Here is a 25,270-nt window from a genome sequence, read left to right on the forward strand (position 1 = left end):
AGAGAAGCCCCATGTCTCCACAGTAGTTTTCATTATCCTGGGCCATGGTAGAGTAGGTTGCAGGAAAGAAATACTACTTCATTTACACATAACCCTTTGGAATGAAAAAAAAAATCCACCTATAAACCATCCGTGGAGATCCTCCCTCATCCAAGTCATTGTTGTTCCAAAGCTGCTTTTCAAAAGGACTTTCTTCCTTTTATTTCTTGAAAATGTTTCACTTCTCATCCAAGTACTAAAGAAGCTTCTTGGATGAGAACCAAAATGTTTTCAAGGGGGAAAAAAACCCGAAGTCCACTGCCTTTTGAAAAGCACCTTTGGAACCACCTATAAGTCCCACTTGCAACATCATGTGACGTCGCGCAACATATCGGGACTATTTTGTCATTGCCAGCAATGGGGTGGGCGCAGCTTATGCGTGATGCATCTGGCCCGTGAGCTGGCAGTTTGACACCCCTGAGATATAGCAACATTTAAGGAAGAAAGAGTTGACCCATCAGTCTCGGTAGGCAAAGACAATTGAAGCCTAAAAAAAAAGTCAAATACGAAAGCTCCAATCAGGTGGGGTGTTATATGAGGTGAAGGGAACCTCCCTTTTTTTCCCTCAGGAATGGGAGTCACTTTGGCTGGTAGAAAACCAATATTGCTGAGTTGGAAATCAGTGAATTAAAGAGCAAGCTACAATAATTGAAAGCTAAATGCAGATTAGAATTTGGTATTAATGTATAAACTGAGGTTGTGGGAGTTGTGTTACGTGTGTGTTGAGTAGAACCTGGCTAAAGTAGCAGTAGATGAAAGCAACCTCTCCAGAGATCTTCCTTCCTTCCTAGAACAAAGACTCAACCAAGTGAAATTTAATAAAAGTAAACTATATTTTTTTTCACTTGGAGAAGAGAGTGCCAACAATCATTTCTATCTTGCAATTTTTTTATGAGTGGGTCTAATTAATGCAGAACATCAATCCCTATAAAAATTATTGTGTAGGATGTGTTACAGAGTCTCCTTGCCTTGGGAATTATGTAAGCAGTGGTATTCATGACCAGGAATAATTTGATATTTGCCATCAGTGACTGATGAAGGCAGAACATCAGGTCTGGCTAATGAATTATTCCGCAAGCTCTGTAATTTATTAGTGATTGACAATAAGTCCACAATTTCCAGGGAAGAAATGGTGAACTGAAAACAGATTCATTAAATGGGAACCAATGACTGTGGCAAAAAGAAGAGCTGGCAAGTAAACCAGCTCTTCATATTTCTTCTCTGGATTAGGAGAGGACTTGAGATCACCCACAAGTTCTCCACAATTTAGTCCTCAAGAGGAGACCAAAAGACTGTGATTTCCAAGAGGTTTCATGTTCTGGGAGAGAAGGGAATATAACCTTTCAATATTTAGCAAAAGAAGTTTGAAATACAAGTTTAAGACTTAATTTTTTTTAGAATAATATCTTTAAACACAGTCCAACTACAAAGCCCAATTCCCTCTAGTATCCAACCTTCAAAACATGATTGAAACTTTGATTCTGGAAAATTAAATGGATTAAGGATTTGGATGAATGTGAAATAAGGTTTTGGAATTAATTATAAGAATCGTCCCCATGGGAAAATTCTATTGTTTTGAATTCTTTAAAAAAAATAATAGCATGAGACTTTGAAGGTTGGATACTAGAGGGAATTAGGCTTTGTAGTTAGACTGTGTTTAAAGATATTATAAAAAATGAACAAGTTTAACCTGATAACATGTGGACTGATCTAAAAATGGATTTTAAAAAGACAGGGTACAAGAATATGGAAAAAGATACTACACTGGATATATAAAAAAACTGGTTAATGTCTTAATAATTAAAAGGGGTATATAAATACTAAACTAAGAAAGTGACCTGGATAATTTTCTTATATTGGATTTAAAATATAACTCCTGTTAAAACTTGGAAGAATTTTGTGAGAAAGAAGAAGAAAAAAATGAAAATAAATCAAGTTCTAGTCTATTATTTAAAAATCCAGATTGTTAAATGGAAAAGGAAAGAATATAAAGTTGGTTTATTTGATCAAAGTTAAAATAGATGCTGTTTTCTCTGCTTATCCTTGATGTACTTTTGCTGATCAGGACTGAATAACAAGGCTTTATGGATTTCTTAATAGATAGGACATGGGATATGGGAAGAAGAGATTATTTGTCATATTTTAAGAGAAGGCAATAAAATACTAAAATTGTTATAGTTGTCACGATGAAGAAGGAAATCATTTGTTTATATAGGGTTTTTTTCTTTATAATGGGTAGTCCTCAAGTTATACATACTGTGTTTCCCTGAAATTAAGATTGGGCCTTATATTAATTTGTATTCTAAAAGATGCATTAGGGCTTATTTGCCAGTTAGGTCTTATTTTGGGGGAAAATACAGTACCTGTCTGGCTGACGATCTTAACTGGGGCTTATTTTTGGGGTGTGGCTTATATTACCAGCATCCTGAAAAATCATGCCAGAGCTTATCTTCCAGTTGGGTGTTATTTTGGGGAAAACACTGTATTTGTTCAGGAACCAAAATTTGATGGTGCTAAAGGACGGGTCTTGTGATTAGTCCTCAATCTTCGGATTGTTGCAGTGCCTCCTCAGTGTTGTGAACAAAAATTAAGAGTTTGGCAATCAGGTTGCACTTATGACCAACTGCAACTTTCCACAGTCACGTAATTACTATTTGTGACCTTCCTTACCACGGCCTTTCTTCACCACACCCTTCACCCACACTTCCCCCCTACCCTTTTTCTCTAGCATACCTGCACCAGCATGGACATACCCCGCCCTCTTTCCCTGGCCTCCCTGCACTCATACACATCCTATGTAGCCTTCTCTACCCAACCTTCTTGGGCTTGTGCCACACCACAAGATTCCCCCCCTCCCAATTCATGTATGCTGTTTCCTAGGACCTCCTCTATCTCCTTGTGGCATCCCCACACTCTTTATCTGGGACTCCTTCTGCTTCCCACTTGATAACTTTCCTGTCTGTAGTTATAACAACAATCAGAACTACCTGGATTGCCCTCCCTAAGCATGCAGTGTCCCACTTTATGGCCACATTGCTTAACCACAGCAATTCCAGTCGTAACTCAAGGATTACCTGTATATTCTTATTTTTTTTCTCTCTCTTTCTATTTTTCTTTCTATTTTTTCATTTTTGCACTTTCAGTTTTTTATTTGTGTTCTCTTGTTAGTTTGTATAAATGTCAATGTTTTATTATTGTAACTTTTAAATCAATTACAATTTTTAAAAAAGGTCCATTGGCATGGAAATGAAGGCAAGCCTCCAAGACTTATATTGCCTCGGTGCCATCCTAATGTTTGTCACCATCCTGTGTCCAAAAGTCTTTTCTTCAGCCTTTTTTTGGGGGGGAGGGGCTTGGTCATATTCCATCCTTTGTAATATCCCACAAGAAAAGCTATAGAGAGATTGTTCTCTGATAAAAAATCTTCCATGAGGATTGAAAACTAGGTAGGACAAAAACCATTTCACTGGGAAGCCTTGATTTTTTTTTAAATGATCAAAATAAGCATAAATATGTTGAAAGCTTGAAAAAAAGAGTTTTTCTTCTATCTAAACATGGACTTGGAGTGTTGGTGAGGAGCCCATTATGGATTCTTCATTATTAGCAGAAACCAGTATGAAACTGAGTGCAGCAAATAAGTAGCCTGGCTTTTCGGCATTTATTAGAAAGAGGAAGTGGGCAGGCCAACTATCAACCCTGACGACAAGAAGGCACCATTAGATAGTCTCCTTCACAGAGATCATGAAAGCACTCAAAGTTGTTCCTGTCCTCCTTTCACTGATTTATACCGCTTCCAGCGTTACCAGATGGCCTACACACATAATCTGCAAGAACAATAATTTGGAAGTGAACTACAGAAGCTGTGGTGAGAGTTCATAGTTGTGTTTAATGTCTTACGATAACCTTGTTTTGTGCTACTGCAACAGATTGTGGAATAGACTGTTTGCTAGACATATTTGATATTTCAGGTCTTGATGAATACTGGACTGGGGCAGTTTTCTCTTGGCACATTCCATTTCCACCGGACTAAGAAAATATTAATAAAACATGATTTTATATATAATGGTAACCAAGAATAAATAATATATTATAAACCTGCCCATTTTAACCTCATCATATCTTCTCCCAGTCTAACCTTTCAAGTAATGCTTGAAGCATTTTTAGTAGAGAAGGTAAACTCTGATCTGGTGAATGGAGCTTTAATGCAGATTCACCTCACTCTAACCAATGCCTGTCCCCAAATATTCAGATTCATCTAACCAAGAGGTGGGAATCCTGATTTTTCTGTCTCCTCCCCCATCTACTTCTGTCCCTACCTGGGTAATAAAAAAGCAGTGGAGACATTTCCTCCAGTGATGCAAATCTGTTATTTTCTCTCCTTCCCCTTTTCAGTCAGCCCGAATCAGCTTTAACGTGTAACTCAGGAAGGAACCATGTTGTCAAAAGCGGGTCGCCAGGCTCCTCCATGCAGTGAGATTCTTAGACTGGCAGCATTTCCCATAGACAGTTGTTTTTTTTCTAATCTGCTGGCAGAGAAAAAGAGCAGGCACCTCTGAAATGAATGGAAATGAATCTGCTTGGCATTCCTTTTTTCCAAAGCTTTCCAGCTTGACTGGCTCTGTGCCTCAGCTGCAGCACTGATGCAAAGGGGATAAAGGGAATGAGCTTCACAGACATCTCATTCATGTGAGGCACGTGATATGAAAAGTGATCAGCGGCACACGAAAGCCCAAGTGTTGTTGTTGTTTTTTTCAAATTCATCCAAACACAAAAGCTGCCCTCTGCGAGTTTGCCTCCTTCCCTGAAGCTCAGGCACCGCTTTATACCATCATGGAAATTAAAACAAAAATGAAAAAACAGCGAGGGACACAAGGAGTAAATAAATATTTCGAATGCAATCTTTTTACTAGTCAGTTCCTAGGAGACAAAGTCAGCTTTCAATTTTTATAAGCGGATCTCCTGGAGTAGACAGGAATAGTCACAGGACAGCTTATCATTCAGGAGGCAAAATAGAGAAAGCTGCTTTTTATGAGTCAAACTATGACTTCATTTTATTTTAATGTTGTCTACTCCATCTGGCTATGTATCAGTATGTACCTGCAATCCATTTTGAGGGCTAAGCTCAGGACCCAACTCAAAATAGGAGCCATTTCTCCTGAAGAAATCAAACCTTGGTTTCATGTAGGCTGTTATATTGTTGAGAAAGAACAGATAATAGCAGATAATGTTAATGTTTTTTCCCCACAACAAACTCAGTCTGTTCATGCAGTGGGCATACACACAAGCTATTGCCTCATTTACAAGTAATAGTGACAATTACAGCTGTTAGCAGCTATTGTTTTTGCATTATTCCCTCAATATACCAGAGTTCTATATATCAACTATTTTGTCTTTAGCTGAAATGTCATGTAAGTCAAGTGAATGCAATCTTATGTTCACTGACTTGGAAACATATCTCACTGAAATTCATGGGATTATTTCTGAGGAAACATAGTTAAGCTCAATATGTACATGTTTTTGTAAAGTGTTACTAGCCAGAGTCTGTCTTCAAAAAGTTGTGGATTTTACCAATATAATAAGTTTAACTTGGAGACTCAGTGTTTCTTGTATGTAAACATACTGCAATGGGCTAGGGTTTTTTAAAGTATTTTTTTTAAACTCTACAGATTAGGTACTGAATACATAAAATGCACAAATGGACTTTAAAGTATCATTCAATTTATTTTGTAATGTCATTTGTTCTTTTAATCAATGGGCAGTATCAAAATGACTCTAAATTATCTAAATGAACCACTATTGGTATACTGAGTTTATATTTGATTGTTCAGCCAGACAGTGGTAGTCAAGGTGACTAGCATTAACAAAAATAAAATATAGAAAACCACTTTATTTAAAAATATAATAAAAAGTGTTTGGGGTTTTCTTAATTAAAAAACCTAAACTTATACCACTTCAAAACTTTAAAACTTCAGCTTATTCACCAAAGGGAGGTCAGAAGAGAAACATGTCCATTTGCCAGAAAGTGATAGTCAAGAGAACATGTAAAAAAAAAATCTTTAAAAAAAAGCTAGAAGCTAGGCTTCCCTAATCTCCCAAGGTATTATAATTACAAGTCCTCAAATTCCCAACTGGCACAGTTACTATACTCTCAACAGTTCTGGGGAGTAGCAGACACAGATGGTTAGAAATGACAGACGGCAAATATTTCATATCTATTTCAAAATGATCTTCCAGGAAAATATGTTGCTGACCTGTTTGGGTGACTTTTTGGTGGCCAAGGACCACAGCTGACATTTCAAAGGGGGTTGAGAGCTGCAGAGTAGATATGAACACTCACCAGTCATCTGAAATCAGTTGGATTTGTTGAGAAACTGGTTTTTCAAGTAGAATGTGAAAATTTCAGAGATTATACTATAATTTTCATGCCTTCCTCCATGTCACTTGTAGCATTTTTTAGCTTCACCCAGTTAATCATTGAGGAGATTTAAAGCTTGTCTGTTCCTTTTATGTTATTTTGGCACAATAAAAGCTGGCTGGTTATAGAAGACGCTGTAAGTGACTAGGGTGATGGCATTCACACTATTTCTGACTCAAAACAGTGGGAAATTGAGGCTTCAACAATCATAGTCACAGGTGCCGCAAAAAGGTCATACATTGCTCATTCCTGAATTCAGCATATATATATATATGTATATATGTGCATCTTTGGTTATTCGGGTTTTTTCACGCGTAGAACTAAAGGTGTAGGGGCGACGTTTCGACGGAATCCCATCCGTCATCATCAGGCTGGTGGCTTCTGCTTCCTTCTTCTGGGAGAAGCATGTGGCTGTTTGTTCCTCTTTTTTAAACTGCCAGAGGGGGTGTGTTCTGTGGGTGGAGGTGTGCTCTGATTGGGTGGAGGAGTAAGTGTGTTCTGATTGGGTGGGAGTGTGTTTTGAATGGTGGGTGTGTTCCGACCGGGTGGGGGTGTGTTCTGAGTGGATGGGCTGGTCTCAGCCGCCAGCCCCAGACCCGAGCCGGTGAGTTGTGCTGCCCCTGTTCGGCTTCGTGTCTGCGGTGGTGCCATGCCTTCACAGTGGGTGTCAGATTGCTCACCGTGTGGCTTGGAGGGGTTCAAAGTGGCCGATGTTGCAGCTGTAGTTAGGTTTCTGATCTGTGGTTGTGCCTCGCCATCATTGTGGGTTCGGATTTGCTCTTTGAATGGTTGTGTGGTGGTGATGTCATGTGGTGTCATCATGACTTTGGGTCTATCATTCTTGGTGGTTGGGACTCGTCTGTCAATCAAGGCGGGTTTCCAAATGGTATCATCTCGTTTGTTTATGCTGTGGGGGCGTTTTTCTATCTCAATGGCTTCTCTGATTATTCTGTTGTTAAAATGTTCAATTTTGGCGATAGTTTTGGTTTTTTTAAAATCAATTTCATGTCCCGTGGCTTCAAAGTGTTGGACCAGGGATGAAGCTCGTTCTCCTTTTTCTGAGTGAGTTTTTGTGCTCTTCAATGCGTGCACTCATTCTTCTGCTGGTCCGTCTGATGCACGTGGCGGGGCAGGTGGTGCACGGGATTTCGCATACTCCTTGGTTTTCCAAGCCAATTATGTCCTTGGGGTTTCTTAGGATGGTGGACATTTTTCTGTCTGTGTAGAATGCTGTTTTGATGTTGTGTTTTTGGAGGACCTTGCTGATTCTGTCTGTGGTCCCTTTTAAGTATGGGAGGAGGGCTTTGCCATTTTCTTGTTCTCTGTCTTGGGTTTTTGTGGGTGTCTCTCTTCTGATTAAGTTGGTAATCGTGTTTCTTTGGAATCCATTGGCTGTTAGTACATTAGTGAGAGTGTGTAGTTCGGTTTTTTGGTGTTGTTCGTCAGCTAGGTGTTTTGTTCTGGAGATGAGTGTCTTGGCCACGGAGCTGATCCGTGCTGGGTGGCAGCGTGAGAGTGCATTCAGACAGCGGTTTGTGTGTGTTTTTTAATGGTAGACAGTGTGTCCCAGGGAGCCGTTGGACCTCCTGTAGACCAAGACATCAAGGAAGGGAAGTTGACCGTTCGCCTCTGTTTCCATGGTGAACTGTACCCTGGGGTGTAGGCCACTGAGGTGCGTGAGGAAGTCATCCAGCATTTCCCTGCCGTGTGGCCAGATCATGAAGGTGTCATCTACGTATCTGAGCCACAGTTTGGGTCTGTGGTTGGACCCCTCTAGAGCGAGGGTTTCAAAGTGCTCCACGTAGAGGTTTGCGACGACAGGTGAAAGGGGTGATCCCATGGGTGCTCCCCCCATCTGTTTGCATCCTTGTCCATTGTAGATGAAGTATGTGTTAGATAAGCAGTGGTTGGTCAGATCTAGGATGTGTCCTGGGGGGTTGTATTCATCTAGGATAGCTGTTAAGGCTTCTTTGATTGACACTTGGGTGAAGAGGGATACGACATCGAAGCTCACAAGTAGGTCACAGGGCTGTAAGTTTAGTTTACTTATGATCTCTATGAAATGGAATGAATCTTGTACGTGTGAGGTGATGGAATTTGCGTAAGGCTGTAGTTGTTTGGCAAGAAATTTGGCTAGATTTTGTAGAGGTGAGCCTATGGAGCTGACTATGGGTCTGAGTGGGGTTCCTTCTTTGTGTATCTTGGGCAGACCATAGAGCTTAGGACATCTGGATGATTTTTCTCTGGGAATGATTGTTTTCTGGATCTCTTCACTGATGGGGGTGGCTTTTATTTTGGATTTTGTGGTTTTTTCCAGGTAGGTGGTGGGATCTGTCTTGAGGAGTTTGTATGTGGAGTCTCGGAGTAGGTTGGATAATTTGGTATGGTAGTCAGATGAGTTCATTACCACCGTGGCGTTGCCTTTGTCTGTTGGCAGAATGATTATGCTGGTGTCATTTTTAGGTTAAGTAGTGCTGTCTGTTCCTCTTTGGGTAAGTTGCTTTTGGGTGGTTTGCTGGTGCAGAGGATGTTGGTCACTTCGAGTCTGATTTTGTTGGCGTCATCAGGGTTAATTTTGGTCAGGCTGGATTCGACTCCGCATATAATGGTTTCCGTGGGAATGTGTTTGGGAGCGACTGCAAAATTAAATCCTTTAGACAGGACGTTGGTTTCGGCTTTGGTGAGAATCCTATCTGAGATGTTGTGCACAGTTTGTTTCATGTGTTGCTGTGAGAGAGGAGGGGTTTGTTTCTGGCGTTCCTTTAGTCTTCGGAGTTTATTGGTGTGTGTGTCTGTTTTGTAGGCAGTCTCTGTTTCAGCTCTCTAGACAGCGATTTGTTTGAATTTGTCCCAAAGTGTGGGGTGGATCTTGTTGCTGAGTTTGAGGTGAAGTGTGAGGAGGTCTCTGTTGATTCGGTCCAGGAGGAATCTTTTTGTGTGGAGTTCATTTCTGATTAGGGCCAGTTCAGTTCTTATCAGGATGCGTTTGATGGCTGCAGAGTTGGAGTGGAATTTCAATTGGAAGGATGTGGGGATTAAATTTTGATCTCGGCAGTTGCGTAGGAATGTGAGGTCACACAGAATGGAAGCTCTTCGTACTTCGAGTTTTTCATAGGTCCTAGTTAGCTGGTGGATTTCCTCCCCATAGAGGTAAGATATTTGTTTTCTGAGGTTTTCGCGGGTGTTCGTATGTGCATCTTTGGTTATTCGGGTTTTTTCCCGCGTAGAACTAAAGGTGTAGGGGCGACGTTTCGACGGAATCCCATCCGTCATCATCAGGCTGGTGGCTTCTGCTTCCTTCTTCTGGGAGAAGCATGTGGCTGTTTGTTCCTCTTTTTTAAACTGCCAGAGGGGGTGTGTTCTGTGGGTGGAGGTGTGCTCTGTTGGGTGGGGGAGTAAGTGTGTTCTGATTGGGTGGGAGTGTGTTTTGAATGGTGGGTGTGTTCCGACCGGGTGGGGGTGTGTTCTAAGTGGATGGGCTGGTCTCAGCCGCCAGCCCCAGACCCGAGCCGGTGAGTTGTGCTGCCCCTGTTCGGCTTCGTGTCTGCGGTGGTGCCATGCCTTCACAGTGGGTGTCAGATTGCTTACCGTGTGGCTTGGAGGGGTTCAAAGTGGCTGATGTTGCAGCTGTAGTTAGGTTTCTCTTCTGTGGTTGTGCCTCGCCATCATTGTGGGTTCGGATTTGCTCTTTGAATGGTTGTGTGGTGGTGATGTCATGTGGTGTCATCATGACTTTGGGTCTATCATTCTTGGTGGTTGGGACTCGTCTGTCAATCAAGGCGGGTTTCCAAATGGTTGGTAGGCGAGAGGTATCATCTCGTTTGTTTATGCTGTGGGGGCGTTTTTCTATCTCAATGGCTTCTCTGATTATTCTGTTGTTAAAATGTTCAATTTTGGCGATAGTTTTGGTTTTTTTAATATATATTTTTTGATATATATCAAAAAAATAAAGGGAACACTTAAACAACACAATGTACTGTATTTAATAGTAGGATGTCTTATTTTCTGTTCCCTTTATTTTTGGTGGAGCAGTGGGCTAATGCCTCCTTAAGTAACACCAGCTGCCTGCAATTAGTGCAGGTTCGCATCCCACCAGGCTCAAGGTTGACTCAGCCTTCCATCCTTCCGAGGTAGGTAAAATGAGGACCCAGATTGTTGGGGGCAATTAAGCTGACTTTGTAATAATGCTGCTTGGGGTGTGTGTGAAAGCCCTAATAAGCAGCATATACATAGAATGAAGGCTACTGCTAAGTTTGTAAGCTGCCCTGAGTCTTCGGAGAAGGGCGGGATATAAATGGAATTTAAAAAAAAATAGTATACACACACACACACACACACACACACACACACACACTTGCAATATACATATATATATATATATATATATATATATATATATATATATATATATATATATATATATATATATATATCCAAGCAACTTGATAAATCTGGAGCAGAAAAACCATCTATGTGAAAAAGAAAATACTTATTCCAACCCACAACTCTTACTTTCAGCTCACAAACAGTATCTGCTTCATCGCTGGTATTCTTAAGATAAGACTCTGGGGTAGAACTCCACTTAGCAGAATGAGCAGGAGGGCTTCTAATACAGCAAAGTAGGCTTCCCATATTTTGGAATTATAATGAAAGTAATAATAAAATAATAAAAAGCAATAACCATTACTAGCAGACTAGTAAACACACATTTTTTTATAGAGAACATCCCTCTCTCTCTGAGGGACTGTCAGAAAATACTCCTCTGTTTGAAGGTGTGTTGAATTTGATGGGCTGTTCAAACCCCTTTAGAGATAGTTGTAGTTATGTACTGTTGTGTTGTAGCAAACATCTACCGCTTCTGGATAAAAGGTCCTCAAGCCGTCCTAACTGTTGCCACATTATCGAGTTCTTACAGGTGCATTTTGATGGCTTTCAGTACTCTGTCTGTCTGCAGCATGCACTGTCAGCCTCATCTTCTCCTTCTGTCTTTCAACGCTTCAACTCTTCTGATATGTCTAAAGTATTAATTTTTTGGTTTCCCGTTCCTCATTTCTAGTTTCTAGTACTTGGTTTTCTCTAGTACTGAATGGTTGATTCCTGTGGCTGGCCAAGGAACACTAAGTAACCTCTTCCAACACCTTAGGTCAAAGGAGTCAGCCTTCTTCCTCTCACTTCTAGTGCAGAGTCAATGCCTTACACTTATGCATCATAAGAAGGAATACCAAGGAGTCAAGAATTAATGTTGGTTAAAGTTACGCAATTCTCTGACCATTTTGCGCTCACAGAACACTCTCTCTCTCTCTCTCTCTCTCTCTCTCTCTCTCTCTCTCTCTCTCTCTCTCTCCCTCCCTCCCTCCCTCCCTCCCTATTTATTTATTTATTTATTTATTTATTTATTTCAATAGTAGACTACAACTAGCTTCCATACACACCACTCCATAAGATAGTTAAGCTCAGTATCTAAAATTATCTAATTTTTGAAGGTGATTTTCTTTATAAAAGGGAGGGGGGTATTGGAGCTATCAGAGCTGCTCTGGTTTTCCGCATAGTGCAGGGGTAGGCAACCTTGGCTCTTTTATGACTCATGGACTTCAGCTTCCAGAATACCAGAATTCCAGAATTCTGGGAGTTGAAGTCCACGAGTCATAAAAGAGCCAAGATTTATTTTTATTTGTATTTATTTTAATTCCATTTATATCCCGCCCTTCTCCGAAGACTCAGGGCAGCTTACAAACTTAGCAGTAGCCTTCATTCTATGTATATGCCTGCTTATTAGGGCTTTCACACACACACCCCAAGCGGCATTATTACAAAGTCAGCTTAATTGCCCCCAACAATCTGGGTCCTCATTTTACCTACCTCAGAAGGATGGAAGGCTGAGTCAACCTTGAGCCTGGTGGGATGCGAACCTGCACTAATTGCAGGCAGCTGGTGTTACTTAAGGAGGCATTAGCCCACTGCTCCACCAAGGCTCCTACCCCTGGCATAGTGACTGGTCAGCTTTATGGCAGAAAGAGAGTTGAACACACATTCCCAATTCAGTTCCCCTCTGTCCTCACTGTACTAGGCCAGTGTTCAGACTCTAAGCCAGGGATCTCCAAACCTAGGAACTTTGAGATTTGTGGGCCTCAACTCCCAGAATCTCCCAGCCATGCTGGCTGGGGAATTCTGGAAGCTGAAGTCCACAGGTTTTAAAGGTTTGGAGAGCCCTGCTTTAGAGTCATGTAGGTGAGATACACAACTATATAAATCAAACAAACAAACCTTTATTAGAAGGAGATTTATCACAACAGTCTTTCTCTTAAATAATTGCCTCTAAATTGAGAAACCTGTCAAGAGATACAAATAATGCCATAATGGATGCCTCTGAAAACTAGTCTGAATGTTATTCCTTGCTTTGGAAGAGCTATTTGGCAGGAGGATTTTACCCCTTTTGGAAATGTTTATAGGCTTTTCTCTCCCTTCTTTTTCTTTCCCTGTTTCGGTACCTCTCTCCGCTCGCTTCACTTTTACCCATTTTGTTCTTCCTGTCCTGTCCTGTGTCACAATTCTCTTTTTCTTTTCCTATTTCCATCCCAATAGTTTTTCTTATTTTTGGTGTTTCCACTGGAGGGACAGACAGGAATGAAGATGAAAAAGAACATTTGTATGTTTCTCCATGTGAGTATAGTTTAGGCACAGAGGGATCAATTAACGTTTCAAAAGTGATACCTTATTTTACAGGTCATTAATTATAATCACTAATTATTCATTCAGTTAATCAATTTGGTGTGGTTTTTTTTGTCCTGGGCTTGCCCTTTTTAAAAGTGTGATTTCTGTATTGCACACACCGAGGACTGGCGTAAACTGGAGTTGGTAGTCTAGATTGACAATGCAGAACTATTGGGGATTGCTCAGAATATTTGCTTGTGATAATCATGTTAATCTCCCTGCTCTTGTTTTGGGGAGGAGCTTCTTCAATTCAGATTCATCATCTTCAGGTCATAGAGAAGTCTAAAAACAAAAAAAAAACCCAAATCATACAAACCTCAATTGGTATATGCAAAGGGTCATAGAATTCAGGCTCATTAACTACTGTGACACTGACCAAGAAACAACAAATGAGGGAGCTGGCATATTTCAGATTTGTCTTTCCCAGAGGCCAAGGGCTTAGATTAAACTCTCTCATTTAACATGAAGTATCACCCAGTGCTATTTCCAGAAATCGACATCATGGCAGCAAGAAGAATATCCATAAGCTTCAAGGTCTGAAAATGGCTCCCAAATGCGTCTTTAAGAAGAATCAGCAATAAAGACAGATTAGGCACCAGATGGTTCTAGAGATCATGTGAGACACAAATCAGACTGTGTCAATACAGGACAACTTATAAAGCCCACAGATATCTGATGATACATAGGATGACATCAGATTACATGCAGTGGTGGGATTCAAATATGTGAACAACCGGTTCTCTGTGTGGATGCCACTTCCCAGAAGTCCATTCTGGGCCTGGGTGACAAAAAATTAGCTACTGGTTCTGCCAAAGTGGTGCGAACTGGCTGAATCCCACCACTTATTATGTGGATGTGGGTCCTACTTTGGAGAAGATCTTTAGATCGTTATTTGAAGATCTGTTAGTGTCAACATACTTGTCTATCCTTGGTGGACTATGACTGTAAATGATGGACTTTTTTCTTTTGAAAACAAATACAGAAATGTATCTTGTATTCATCTAGGCAATTGAAGGACAGTATTTAAAGTAAGCACAAAACCACACTGCAGACTTGTGGGAATTGGCAAAATTCTCAATCAAGATTAAAGGCCTATCATTAAGATCCAGATGAAAAACCACAAAATGTTTTTATTGTTTTAAAATTATTTTTATTGTTTTAATTGTTTTTATAGTTTTGAAATTGTAAGCCGCTCAAAGTCATTCATTGAGATGGGGTGGCTATAGAAATTGAATAAATAAATTAAGCGGGGTGGGGAAACAGCATACATGAACCCAATTTGTCTTTATGAGGCACATCTGTTGGGATTATTTTCTTTCTTTGTAATACTTCTAACACATGTCATCCCTACTGATTAAAATGTCTTTAAAAATGAAAAAAGATTTTTGCATTTGGTACATTAGCTCATAGACAAGTCTGTTTAGTTACAGCAACAGTCACATGATCAAACCACAGTTGTCTGTGGCAATCGTGGCTAAGTAAAGAGACAACATTATGAGTGAACGTCTTGTCCATGTGGTTCCTCCTTTTGTTATAGTCAAATTGGAATGGGGACTCTGAAAGAGAGATATCCTTGAACTCTGCAGCATGGTTACCCTGCTTGGCAGCTACCTCTTAATTTTTACTGAAGAGGTTCTCCCTAAAATGAAGAGGATCTCGGTGCAAACAAGCACTTTATAAATGTTGTACCATCTCAGACCCAGAGCTGCTGCTAAGAAAATAGCATATCCAGCCCAATGCCTGAAATGGCACAGTCTTTCAGATTCAATATACTTTGATCCTCAACAGAAAATAGAAGAGGAAGCATTTGGTATGTCTATAACAGGGGACCCCAACCAGCACTGGGTACGTCTATAACAGGGGACCCCAATCGGCACTGAGCCGCGGCATGCCAGAAACTGGGCCGTGCAAACAAGCAAAGCCCCATCCATGGGATGCAGGCAGCATGCAAAATCACACCCCCTCCGCTCCGCAGAAAAACCTCTCTTCACGGAAACGGTCTCTGGTGCCCAAAAGGTTGGGGGCTGCTGGCCTATAAACAATTACAGATATAGGGCTTAGTGGATTTACTGGGGTAAGGACCCTTTAGATCAGGGCTCTTCAAACTTGGCCCTTTTATGATTTGTGGACTTCAACTCCCAGAATTCCTCAGCCAACGTGCCTGGCTGAGGAATTCTGGGAGTTGAAGTTCACAAGTCATAAAAGGGCCAAGTTTGAAGGCCCCTGTTTTAGATGCACTGTAGAGTACAAGTCAGAATACACCCACTCACATCACTAAGTAGAGATTTTGCCTCCAAAGTCCTGCTCTTGTGACAATTTAGAAAAGGCATGTCCAACCAGTGGCCTATGGGCCAATGTAGCCCTGGACAGCTATTAATGTGGCCCCCACAAGATTGTAAATTTTTACCATTATTTATATAAAAACATACATTAACTATATTGTACATTTTATATGTGGCTTAGACAATTCCTCAAGGCACGCCAAAATGTTGGACATGCCTGGTTTAGAGACTAACTAAGCAAAGTCAGAGAAGAGGAATCAATTTGCTAATATCTTTACATCACACGTACATAAGCAAGATTTCCCTAAATATGCTTATAAGACTACAAGTCTCCTACTTATTATTGTTCTTTTAATTTTAGATCTTTAAAAACACAAAAATAAAAACAAAGAAAAACGAGATTTACAAGCATTACAAGTTTAAATTAAAAAAAATCCAACTAACGCTAAACAGCACCATATATTAAAGTAACCGATATCCACTTTTAAATTCAGGACATTATTAAAAGTTATACAACAATTAACAGCAGAAAGTAGAATATGACTTATAAATCACAACGAGCAATTTACAAAAAAAATTATGTCCAATCTAAGAGTTCTGTTCTTGTTTTGCAAATCAGAGACAAGCAAAGATTTTAAAGCCTTACGTTAAAATAAAGCCACATTTCACATGTAGTATAAACTCATCTTATAGAACTGCAATCCAAGCAGGATTTCTCAGTTGATTTCTGTATCAGATTTGTTTTTCAAAGGCTCTTTGAGGGAGAAAAGGAGATTTTTTTAAAAAATAAAGATGGTAGCCACAACCATACAGTCAAAGGTTTTTCCTTTTTTATGTGTGATGCATGCAATGCACATTAAAAAGAAGCTGGGGTTCAATCAAGAAGTTACAGCCACCATCTAGACTTTTTTTTTAATCCTTTCATGATGTCAGCACATTGAGATAGTCTTCACCAGGAAACCAAGTCCGTTACTTTGGTTAGAATTACTGTATATTTATTGATAGACATTCTAGGAACAGAGTCTTGAAAACTTGAACTGTGTTTTTCCTTATATCTAAGGGACTTTGGGAAGAACCAGACTGAGTTTCTTTCTAGCGGTTTTGTTTCCCAGACTTAAGTATGCTTTTGTACATGTTGTCCTAACTATCTCTGCCTAGGTTCTCCAAGGTCATGCCTGGGTCTCTCTACCTACGGATATCCTGCCCACAAAACCTGCCCCTTGAGGCAAAAGACAAAATTGCCTTTTCAATTTCACTGTTTCAAGCTGAAACACTGGTGATAGGATACTGCCTTCTACTGTTCTCAACCAGTGTACACAAGCACACAAATAACCGTGGTATGTTGAAGTAACCAGAATAGGAAATGATGCCGCCTTTTTAAGTTGGAATATAAAGAGAGGAGAACAGAAGCAGAAGTCAGAGCTGCCAGGAACTAAGATCTCAGGGGAATTTATTTTATTCATTTATTGAAATCCAGAATTGGAACAACACTTGGTCTCAGGAGCCAATTTAATTTAATCTAATTTAAAAATAAAATAGTTTTGCATTAAAGTTTGCTGGCTTCGTGTTATTTGACTATCTTTTTTTCTGGCCTGGATTTAGAGGAAAACTGCCTCTATTATAGCAAACAATCCCCATGAGTTCTCTCACTTGTTATTTTTTTAGTCACAGCAGTATTTTCAACAGTATTATTGACATTTTATGATTTTAAATTTACTGTAACCAATAAATAAAATAACAGATTTCCTGTAACTGTCTTTTAAGGGAAACTGCTTTTTTTTTACCTTTATCTTTCTTCTTTCCATCTTGTTGGTACTTAGAGCTGCTGTTACAGAGTGGTTATTGGGATATAAAGGTTTAAGAAAGGAGCAGTCTACTTTAAGAGGCCCAGATCAGTCAGAACTCAACTAATGTTAAACTAATCCCACTGCTTCACCCTGTCCATTGATGGGGCTGTAAGTAACTTTTGTCTTAGCAAGTGAAATGTGTTTCCACTTCTAAATTTTAAAAGTGCAGGGTATGAGTGATGACAATGAGAAGTTTAGGGAACACTGAAAGTAATTTATTTCCCTAGCTGGAATACCAGTGGTGAGAAAACATTTGAACTGTGATTTTTTTTAAAAAAATAATGTTTGTAATCATTTCCACACCAGGACTGTGGTTAGAATTAATTAGATTAATTAATTAATTAATTAGCTCTTTGGAAGCAGAAAGCACTATGAAAATGCTAAGAATCAGTTTATTGTGTGTTCATTTTCAATTCTGCTCTACTATAGCATGAACTTGGAAAAACAGGAGCTAAAACAATTTACCGCCTTCCCATTATTTAACTATTCCCAGGAGTGGAATAGGGAAAGGCCAAACGCATTTATGTACTCTGCAGAATAATGGCCCACCACCTCCATCCCAAACTATGTGAACTCAACCAGATCAATGTCTGGAAACATATGCAATTAAATCTACAGGAGATTCTTTTCCCAAAAATAATTTAAACCAATAATTTGTTAGAAAATTATCAACTAACTATTCAAAAGCATTGAACCTGGAATGGCATAGGAATAAGAGAGAAGGCGGGGGTGGGGGGAGAAAATGAAATGTTTCAAATGTGATTTCAATATGACGGTTGAGGCCTATTGTATTGTCATCATAGAAACATCAGATATCCATTGTGTAGGAATTCCACTACTTGGAAAAAACTTATTCAGGTAAATAGCTAAAACAGAACGTAAAGGGAAAATGGACAATTCTTTAATGCATAAAAATTAACACATTCTAGCTTTACAACTGAGGGTTGCTAAGGAGAGAAATATCAAGGTATAGTTATAATGTCAAAGACAGAGATTGTCCAGGAAATTTTAAAACATGAAAACAGCAAAACTCCAATATTATTTCTGTGAAAGTAAATCTCTAAAGATAATTCAATTGTAACAATTTTGCAGGATTGAGACTCAGTGGCCATAAGGATGCTAGATAATCTATAGAAGACATACCCTTAACTAATTAAGTTGGTGATTTGTACAGCTAAATAAATTTTGCCACGATGTCGGTCTTCATAGATAGAGATATTTTGGTAATATAGTTGAAGAAATGCTTGATGGGTCCTCAAGATTGTGCTTTGCAAAGAACTAGTATGTAAAAATGAAGGTAATAATAGTATAATAGTCAATAATAGTCAATAATATAATAATTAAAGTTTTTGGCTGGTATCAAAGAGATTCAAGTCTAGCCTCAGCCAGTGTCAGGCATAAGTAACCAGATTGACATGTGAAGGGTTCAGGTTGACTACTTTATTGTAGTATATCTATAATACAAGAATCTCCCCAGACTGCTTACTTTCTCTTGGAACAAGTAGATAAAGTCTCATGGAACTTTGGGGGCTCAGTCCTAGGTCTCTGGTCACTGTGCAAGGCAGAAACTCAAGGCAAATTCCACACTTGTTTCCTCCCTAGCTGGCAGATTCCCAATAGTCAAAGAGGCTCATGGCATGATTTCAACCTAGTTATAGACTTTTGGCTCAGCCAATCTAAAAAAAAATTAAGAGGGAGGAGTGCTATGTTCATAACCTTGAATCACTAAAGCAAAGGGAGGATATATATCTGACAAATAAATAAATAAGATAAAATCCTATTTGAACAATTGATTCAATTTAGATTTACAATGTAATTCAGTTCAATCTTTCCAGTCAAACTATCATCAATGCAATTTGATTCAGATACCTGAATTGCTTTGGAAGAATCTAGCATCAGAATGCTTGATTCAATTCACATCAATTTGCTAATTCTTTTTGGAAATATTCTTCATTTTAGAGGTCCAATCAAATTGCCTTTGAATTGAATGACCAAATCAAATATTCAGCAATGGACTTTTTTAAAACACACACACACACACGAAACATATGAGGGGGGTTTTATAAAACAAGAAAAAGATCTAATTTGGCAAGTGGTTCTGGAAAAAAAACGCATATAGAAAAATCTAGAAATTCAACAGGGCTGTGTGTTTCTCAAGTGTGGAGGGGAAATGAGAGGTTGAAGTACAGCATAATTTACTCCTGGGAAAGGAAGATAAACATTTTGACTCTGTGAGAATTCAGGATGTGTACATTTTCAGCCTGAGGACAGATTGATGGATGGGTGGATGGAACAGAGTAACTCTCTAAGCAGTAAAGTGGACACCCCCACCCAAGTGACATCTGTGCATTTTTCCTGCACAACTTATTACGCACCAGTTATTGGAACTTGTGAGACAATAAAGAGTTTTATAGTCTGTGTAGAGCATTTTCCTTTTATCAATTCATTTACCCCCACAACCCGCTATTCAAACAACTGGTAAAACAGGGATGGCAGATAAGTTAGACCACATAAAACTCAGACTAACACCATCAACATCTATTATTTTAAAAAGACTATAAAATCATTATATCAACTGGCTACCCCAAGCTAAGGCCATAATCGTGTGTTCTATCAGCTGCCTGCACAAGGCTCAAATTATCCAAACCAGCAGCACCATTGGAAGGAGGGGGGGGGAAACAATAGCACAAACTGCAAATACACCGACTGTCAGGACCCACCCCAAACCATGTCTTAGGAAGACAAAATTCTTGGAGTCTATTCCAAAAAGAATCTTTACTATGACATGCTTGGTTGTAGGAAATGAGACAGGACTTAATATTATTCCACGAAGTAAACCCTTATAAAGAGTTCCCGGTTTAACCCCCCTTAACCCCATTTGGTCAGTTACCCCATCCTTTATCTCGTATCATCCCTCTCGTGGGAAAAAGGAACTTAGGACCCTTCATGTTTATTGCTCTCTTCCGTGACACAAGCCAGATGCTAGCCCCCCCTTTTGTTTCCCCAGTTCAAAAGGCTTCTCCTTTCCTTTGAAAAGCCTAATACCGGTTCAATACACATCTATTCTCTTCTCTTCGGGAGATGGCAGAATCCATGGAATAATGTTTGAAACATTCCATTTATGAATATGATATAAATGGATTCTGACACCGACAGCAATTTGCCATGCTCCTTTTTTTACTCTATCTGAAAACATATCAATCAACAGAATACCAACTGCTGCACATCTGTTCCTGTTGCAGGAATACACTTGATACACTTACAGTAATCTACACTTGAAGACTGAGTGCAGTGGCTGAAAATGCTACAAGTGGCACCTGTAGCAAAAAAAAGTCCCCTTATAGACTTTTTTTCTATATTGTACCATATGCATGCATGACCAGACAAAAGAGAAGAAACATTTTGGTTTTTTTTTTTTTTTTTTTGCAAAGTCAAATAGTTAATCTAAAAACCAGCTGAAGGCAAAAAGGGGAACCGATAGTACAGGAAAAGAGATGTCAAGATGTTGGTGTTACGAAATCCATTTTCTAATGGGTTTTCATAGCCTACTTATGACATCTCGGTGACAGCGGGGTTGCAAAATAATCGCCGAAAGTGTTTAAGAAGCAAAAAAATATTAAGCAATGCTCAGTTACCGTATCAGGATAAAACAAAAAGAAAAGTGATTTTGACAGATGGGGAAGCAAGCACAAAGGGTTCTATTCCTGCTTCCTTATAATGCTATCTTCCTTGTTGCCCATGGCTTTTTTTTTTTGATAATCAGAGCATAAACTTTTATTAAAATAGTTCTTACGGGGAAACTGCATCTATTGGTGTGATCACAAAAATATATATTTTAAAGGCAGAAAGAAAACTTTTGGTGCATAAAGTTATATGTGCTAGGTTTGTTTTCAACTATGAAATGAATACGTTGTAAGATACAGGGCTCTTTCTCTCCGTTCATCCTACGTGCCCTGTAGCCACAGAAACATTTTGAACAAAACAAGGCTACTGGTGCTGCAAAATTTACCTACACTGTCTGCTATGTATTGAGGTTTGGGAAACATCTATTCACATGTATAGTGGGAACTAACAGTTCCCCTGCATTTGTATTGAACTCTAACAGTTCTGGCGGGAGCCAAAGTGGCGGGATTGTTGGGTTCAATCTGATTGGTTGTATGAAGGTATATAAGAATTCATGTACACCCTAACCCCTTAGTACAGATATGACTGCCAATAAAGCAACTGTTCATTTTTTAAAAAAAATTTAATTCCATTTATATCCCGCCCTTCTCCGAAGACTCAGGGCGGCTTACAAGCTTAGCAGTAGCCTTCATTCTATGTATATGCCTGCTTATTAGGGCTCTCTCCCCCCCCCAAGCGGCATTATTACAAAGTCAGCTTAATTGCCCCCAACAATCTGGGTCCTCATTTTACCTACCTCGGAAGGATGGAAGGCTGAGTCAACCTTGAGCCTGGTGGGATGCGAACCTGCACTAATTGCAGGCAGCTGGTGTTACTTATGGAGGCATTAGCCCACTGCTCCACCAAGGCTAATGTACTCATCTGCCTGGCGTCTTCACTACGCTTCAGAACCCGATACACAATACTGTCCATGTGCAAAGGGGAATGCCACAGCACACTTTGACACTATATGTTCTGTGGACAAGTCTGCTAAAATTAAATATAGCATCTATTTCTCCTCAGAATAACAAAGAAGAAAAACTACAAAAATTTATAAATATAAAATTATTCCGCGTAAGGGACTCAGAGGAATTTCTGCTATAAGGTAGCGTAAAAAAACCCAACACGGTGTGATTGATCTATGAGACTGATACTTAAAGGGAGGTCTGAGAAAGCCAACTATCCCTGGAGGGTCTGCCAAAAAGAAATTGAGGAAGAGCTTGGAAAGTTGGAGGATACCTTTGGTGGTCCAATCACATCCTGAAGAAGCAAGGTGCTTCCTGTTTAAATTTCAATAGTGGCATTGCAGAAGTGGCACTTCAGGGCAAGCTGCAAAGAGAAGTCTGGTCCTCCACATTTGCTTCTACTCAGGAAGCTTGATTGCTTAATCAAGTTATGGTGTCAAAAGGACAAGGACCACAAGCTTTGAATTTCCTTCCCTGTTGAATCTCCCAGGCAGAAAGCAGAGTGATCAACAGAGATCACGTCCGCAGGAACTGTGAAGATAATTGAATTGAAAACAAGTTTAAGAAATATCTTTCTGATGTTTTGTTATCTATACTACTATAGTTCTTATTTAGGCTACAGTAAAATCAATCACTTGTGATTTGCATCTTATTTTTCTTTGCAGATCCTCTGCAAGATATTGCTTTGAGTGTTGACAGTTGCTCCTATGTAGCCGGCAGAGATGTGAACATCCGATTAGCAACTGTTTTAAGTAAGTATAGCAATTCACTGCTCTGTAGTGCTGAATCACAGTACAAGTGGGCAATTGTTCAATGGTTCAGAGAATGCTTTGTTTCCTAAATTAAAATTATCAGCTACAAATTATTCGTTTTATGATTAGATGTATGTCCTGCCTGGCTCCAAAGCAATTCTGTGCAGCTCACAAAATCAAAGAGAAAATGGAATAAAAACCCAGTACTATACAAATAAGCATAGGACATCCAATTGCTCCATACAAACATGAATGAAAACCTCATTCATCAAGGGGCCCCAATTCACCCTAACGCAAAGCCTAGGGGAAGAGTCAGGTCTTCCTGCCTTCTGGAATGTGATCATGGTGAAACCACATGATCCAGCTGTGTGTGTGTCTCATTCCAGAGGGCAGGTAATGCAATAGAGAAGGCACCCTTCCTGGGTCCTAATAGATGCCATTGTTTAATCCAAGGGATGTGGAGCACACCAACTCTGCCATCCTGCACTGGCCAAGCAGAAACTATGGGATATTTGTGTTGCTAAGTAAGCTTACTTTTGGAAAGGCGTAGACTGATGGTCACCCTGAAATTTCTTATCAGATATGCATTTCTAAAAAGCTTATAACTGCCTCATATGTTACGGTAGATGTATCCTCATTTGCTGATTACTTAACCGAGTAACTCAGTACAGGACTTAAGATGAATTAACATTACATGACTTATTATTAAGGATGTTTCTGAAAGGAAAGCTGTGCCAAAAGCTATTTTCAGAAGCAACACCGATGTCAGCAGTGAATATTTTCCTAGATTCCCTGTGGCACTTCATGGGCATGATTTTGCAGCTATGTCACTGTATGGTAGAGGAGGACAACTCCCATCAGATCCCCTCAAGATGGCCAAGTTGTAGGATAATGAGGTTCAAAGCTCAACTGATCTGGAAGTTCACAGAGTGCTCTCCTTTGGTATAAGCCAGGGCTGCAGATATGACCTAGCAATATTCTTTCGGTAGAGCTTTTCCCCAAGCTCTAAGTTAGAAAGGCTTTAAAGCAGGGGTCTTCAAACTTGGCCCTTTTATGACTTGTGGACTTCAACTCCCAGAATTCCTCAGCCAGCATGCTGAGGAATGGAAGGCTGAGCCAGCATGCCTGGCTGAGGAATTCTGGGAGTTGAAGTCCACAAGTCATAAAAGGGCCAAGTTTCAAAACCCCAGCTTTAAAGGATACAGTGGCAACCTTAAGACTCGCAGAAGTTTAGGGAACCCATTTCCCTCATTAAAACACCTGAAACCCCTTCCTCAAACTGTCCAGCCCTACTTATTTTTGGAGTTCAACAAACTATGCAAACTCAGGGCTTACATGGATGTTGTACATCCCGCATGTAGGATAACAATATTCTTTAGGGGAGGAAGAAATCTGTGCAATTGTGATGCTGATGTCAGAGGTACAGTTGGACAGAAAGAGCACATTGCCCCTAACATTGTTTGCAACCAATTCAGTCTCTTATAATCTAAAATTATAAGATTAATTAATCTAAAATTAATCTAATTTTAGATTAATTAATCTAAAATTAATCTAAAAAAGAGCCTTGGTGGAGCAGTGGGCTAATGCCTCCTTAAGTAACACCAGCTGCCTGCAATTAGTGCAGGTTCGCATCCCACCAGGCTCAAGGTTGACTCAGCCTTCCAAGGTAGGTAAAATGAGGACCCAGATTGTTGGGGGCAATAAGCTGACTTTGTAATAATGCCGCTTGGGGGCCCCCCGAAAGCCCTAATAAGCAGGCATATCCATAGAATGAAGGCTATTGCTAAGCACATTGATTTGTGCTTAGATTGTAAGCCGCCCTGAGTCTTCAGAGAAGGGCGGGATATAAATGGGATTAAAAAAATATATTAAAGTCTATTTTTACTAATTTGTTCACTTAAACCAGGTTTTGAAAGGTGACTAGGATTTGGATAAACAGATATTTTTTTACACAATGTATAATTAAACTGGAATTTGCTATACTGAATGTGATATGGGCTACAGGCATGACTGGCTTCAAGAAAAGATTATGCCAATTCATAGAAGTCATAGGGATCAATGGTTACTAGTCTTCCTGGTAGTGTGACTGCCTCTAAAGGCAGTGGTGGGATTCAAATATGTGAACAACTGGTTCTCTGTGTGGATGCCACTTCCGGAATTCCATTCTGGGCCTGAGCAACAAAAAAATAACTACCGATTCTGCTGAAGTGGTGCAAAGTGGCTAAATCCCACCACTGGATTAAGGCCATCTACAGGGAAACTGATTTTTTTTAGATCTAGCCATGCCTCCTATCTTGACTTGCCAGATTTCAGTTTTGTTCAACTTTGGCCTTGCAAGAATTAAATAGGTTAGTATTTAGTATAAGTAGTTAGTATTTAGTATAAGCCAGTCTGAACCACACTATAATTTTGTCCCAAGCATGAAACTTACTAAGGATGGATTTTGTGTTTGTTAAATCAAAGCCAAACTCCCTCTACATCCAATGTAGATATTTGTCTCGAGTAATTGAGTGTAAGTTGGAATGTCCACTTACTTTAAATTTGGGGATTTACAATAGGTGAGACATATTGTATAAACCACATTTTACACACGTGT

At 39.6% G+C, this 25,270-nt stretch overlaps 1 protein-coding gene across 1 annotated transcript in view; it reads left to right on the forward strand.

Annotated features, from left to right (window-relative positions):
- The first annotated feature begins 3,770 nt into the window (after nt 1–3,770).
- LY86 (lymphocyte antigen 86) overlaps nt 3,771–25,270 on the forward strand; it is a 28,761-nt gene continuing 7,261 nt past the window's right edge. Inside the window, exons 1-2 of the mRNA XM_083359952.1 lie at nt 3,771–3,904; nt 22,588–22,674. Coding sequence (XP_083216078.1) covers nt 3,781–3,904; nt 22,588–22,674 — 211 coding nt within the window. The 5' untranslated portion in view covers nt 3,771–3,780. The remainder of the gene's footprint in view (nt 3,905–22,587; nt 22,675–25,270) is intronic.

The sequence above is a fragment of the Vipera ursinii genome (assembly GCF_947247035.1).
Source record: "Vipera ursinii genome assembly, chromosome: 3".
In the NCBI taxonomy this organism is placed as follows: domain Eukaryota; kingdom Metazoa; phylum Chordata; class Lepidosauria; order Squamata; family Viperidae; genus Vipera; species Vipera ursinii.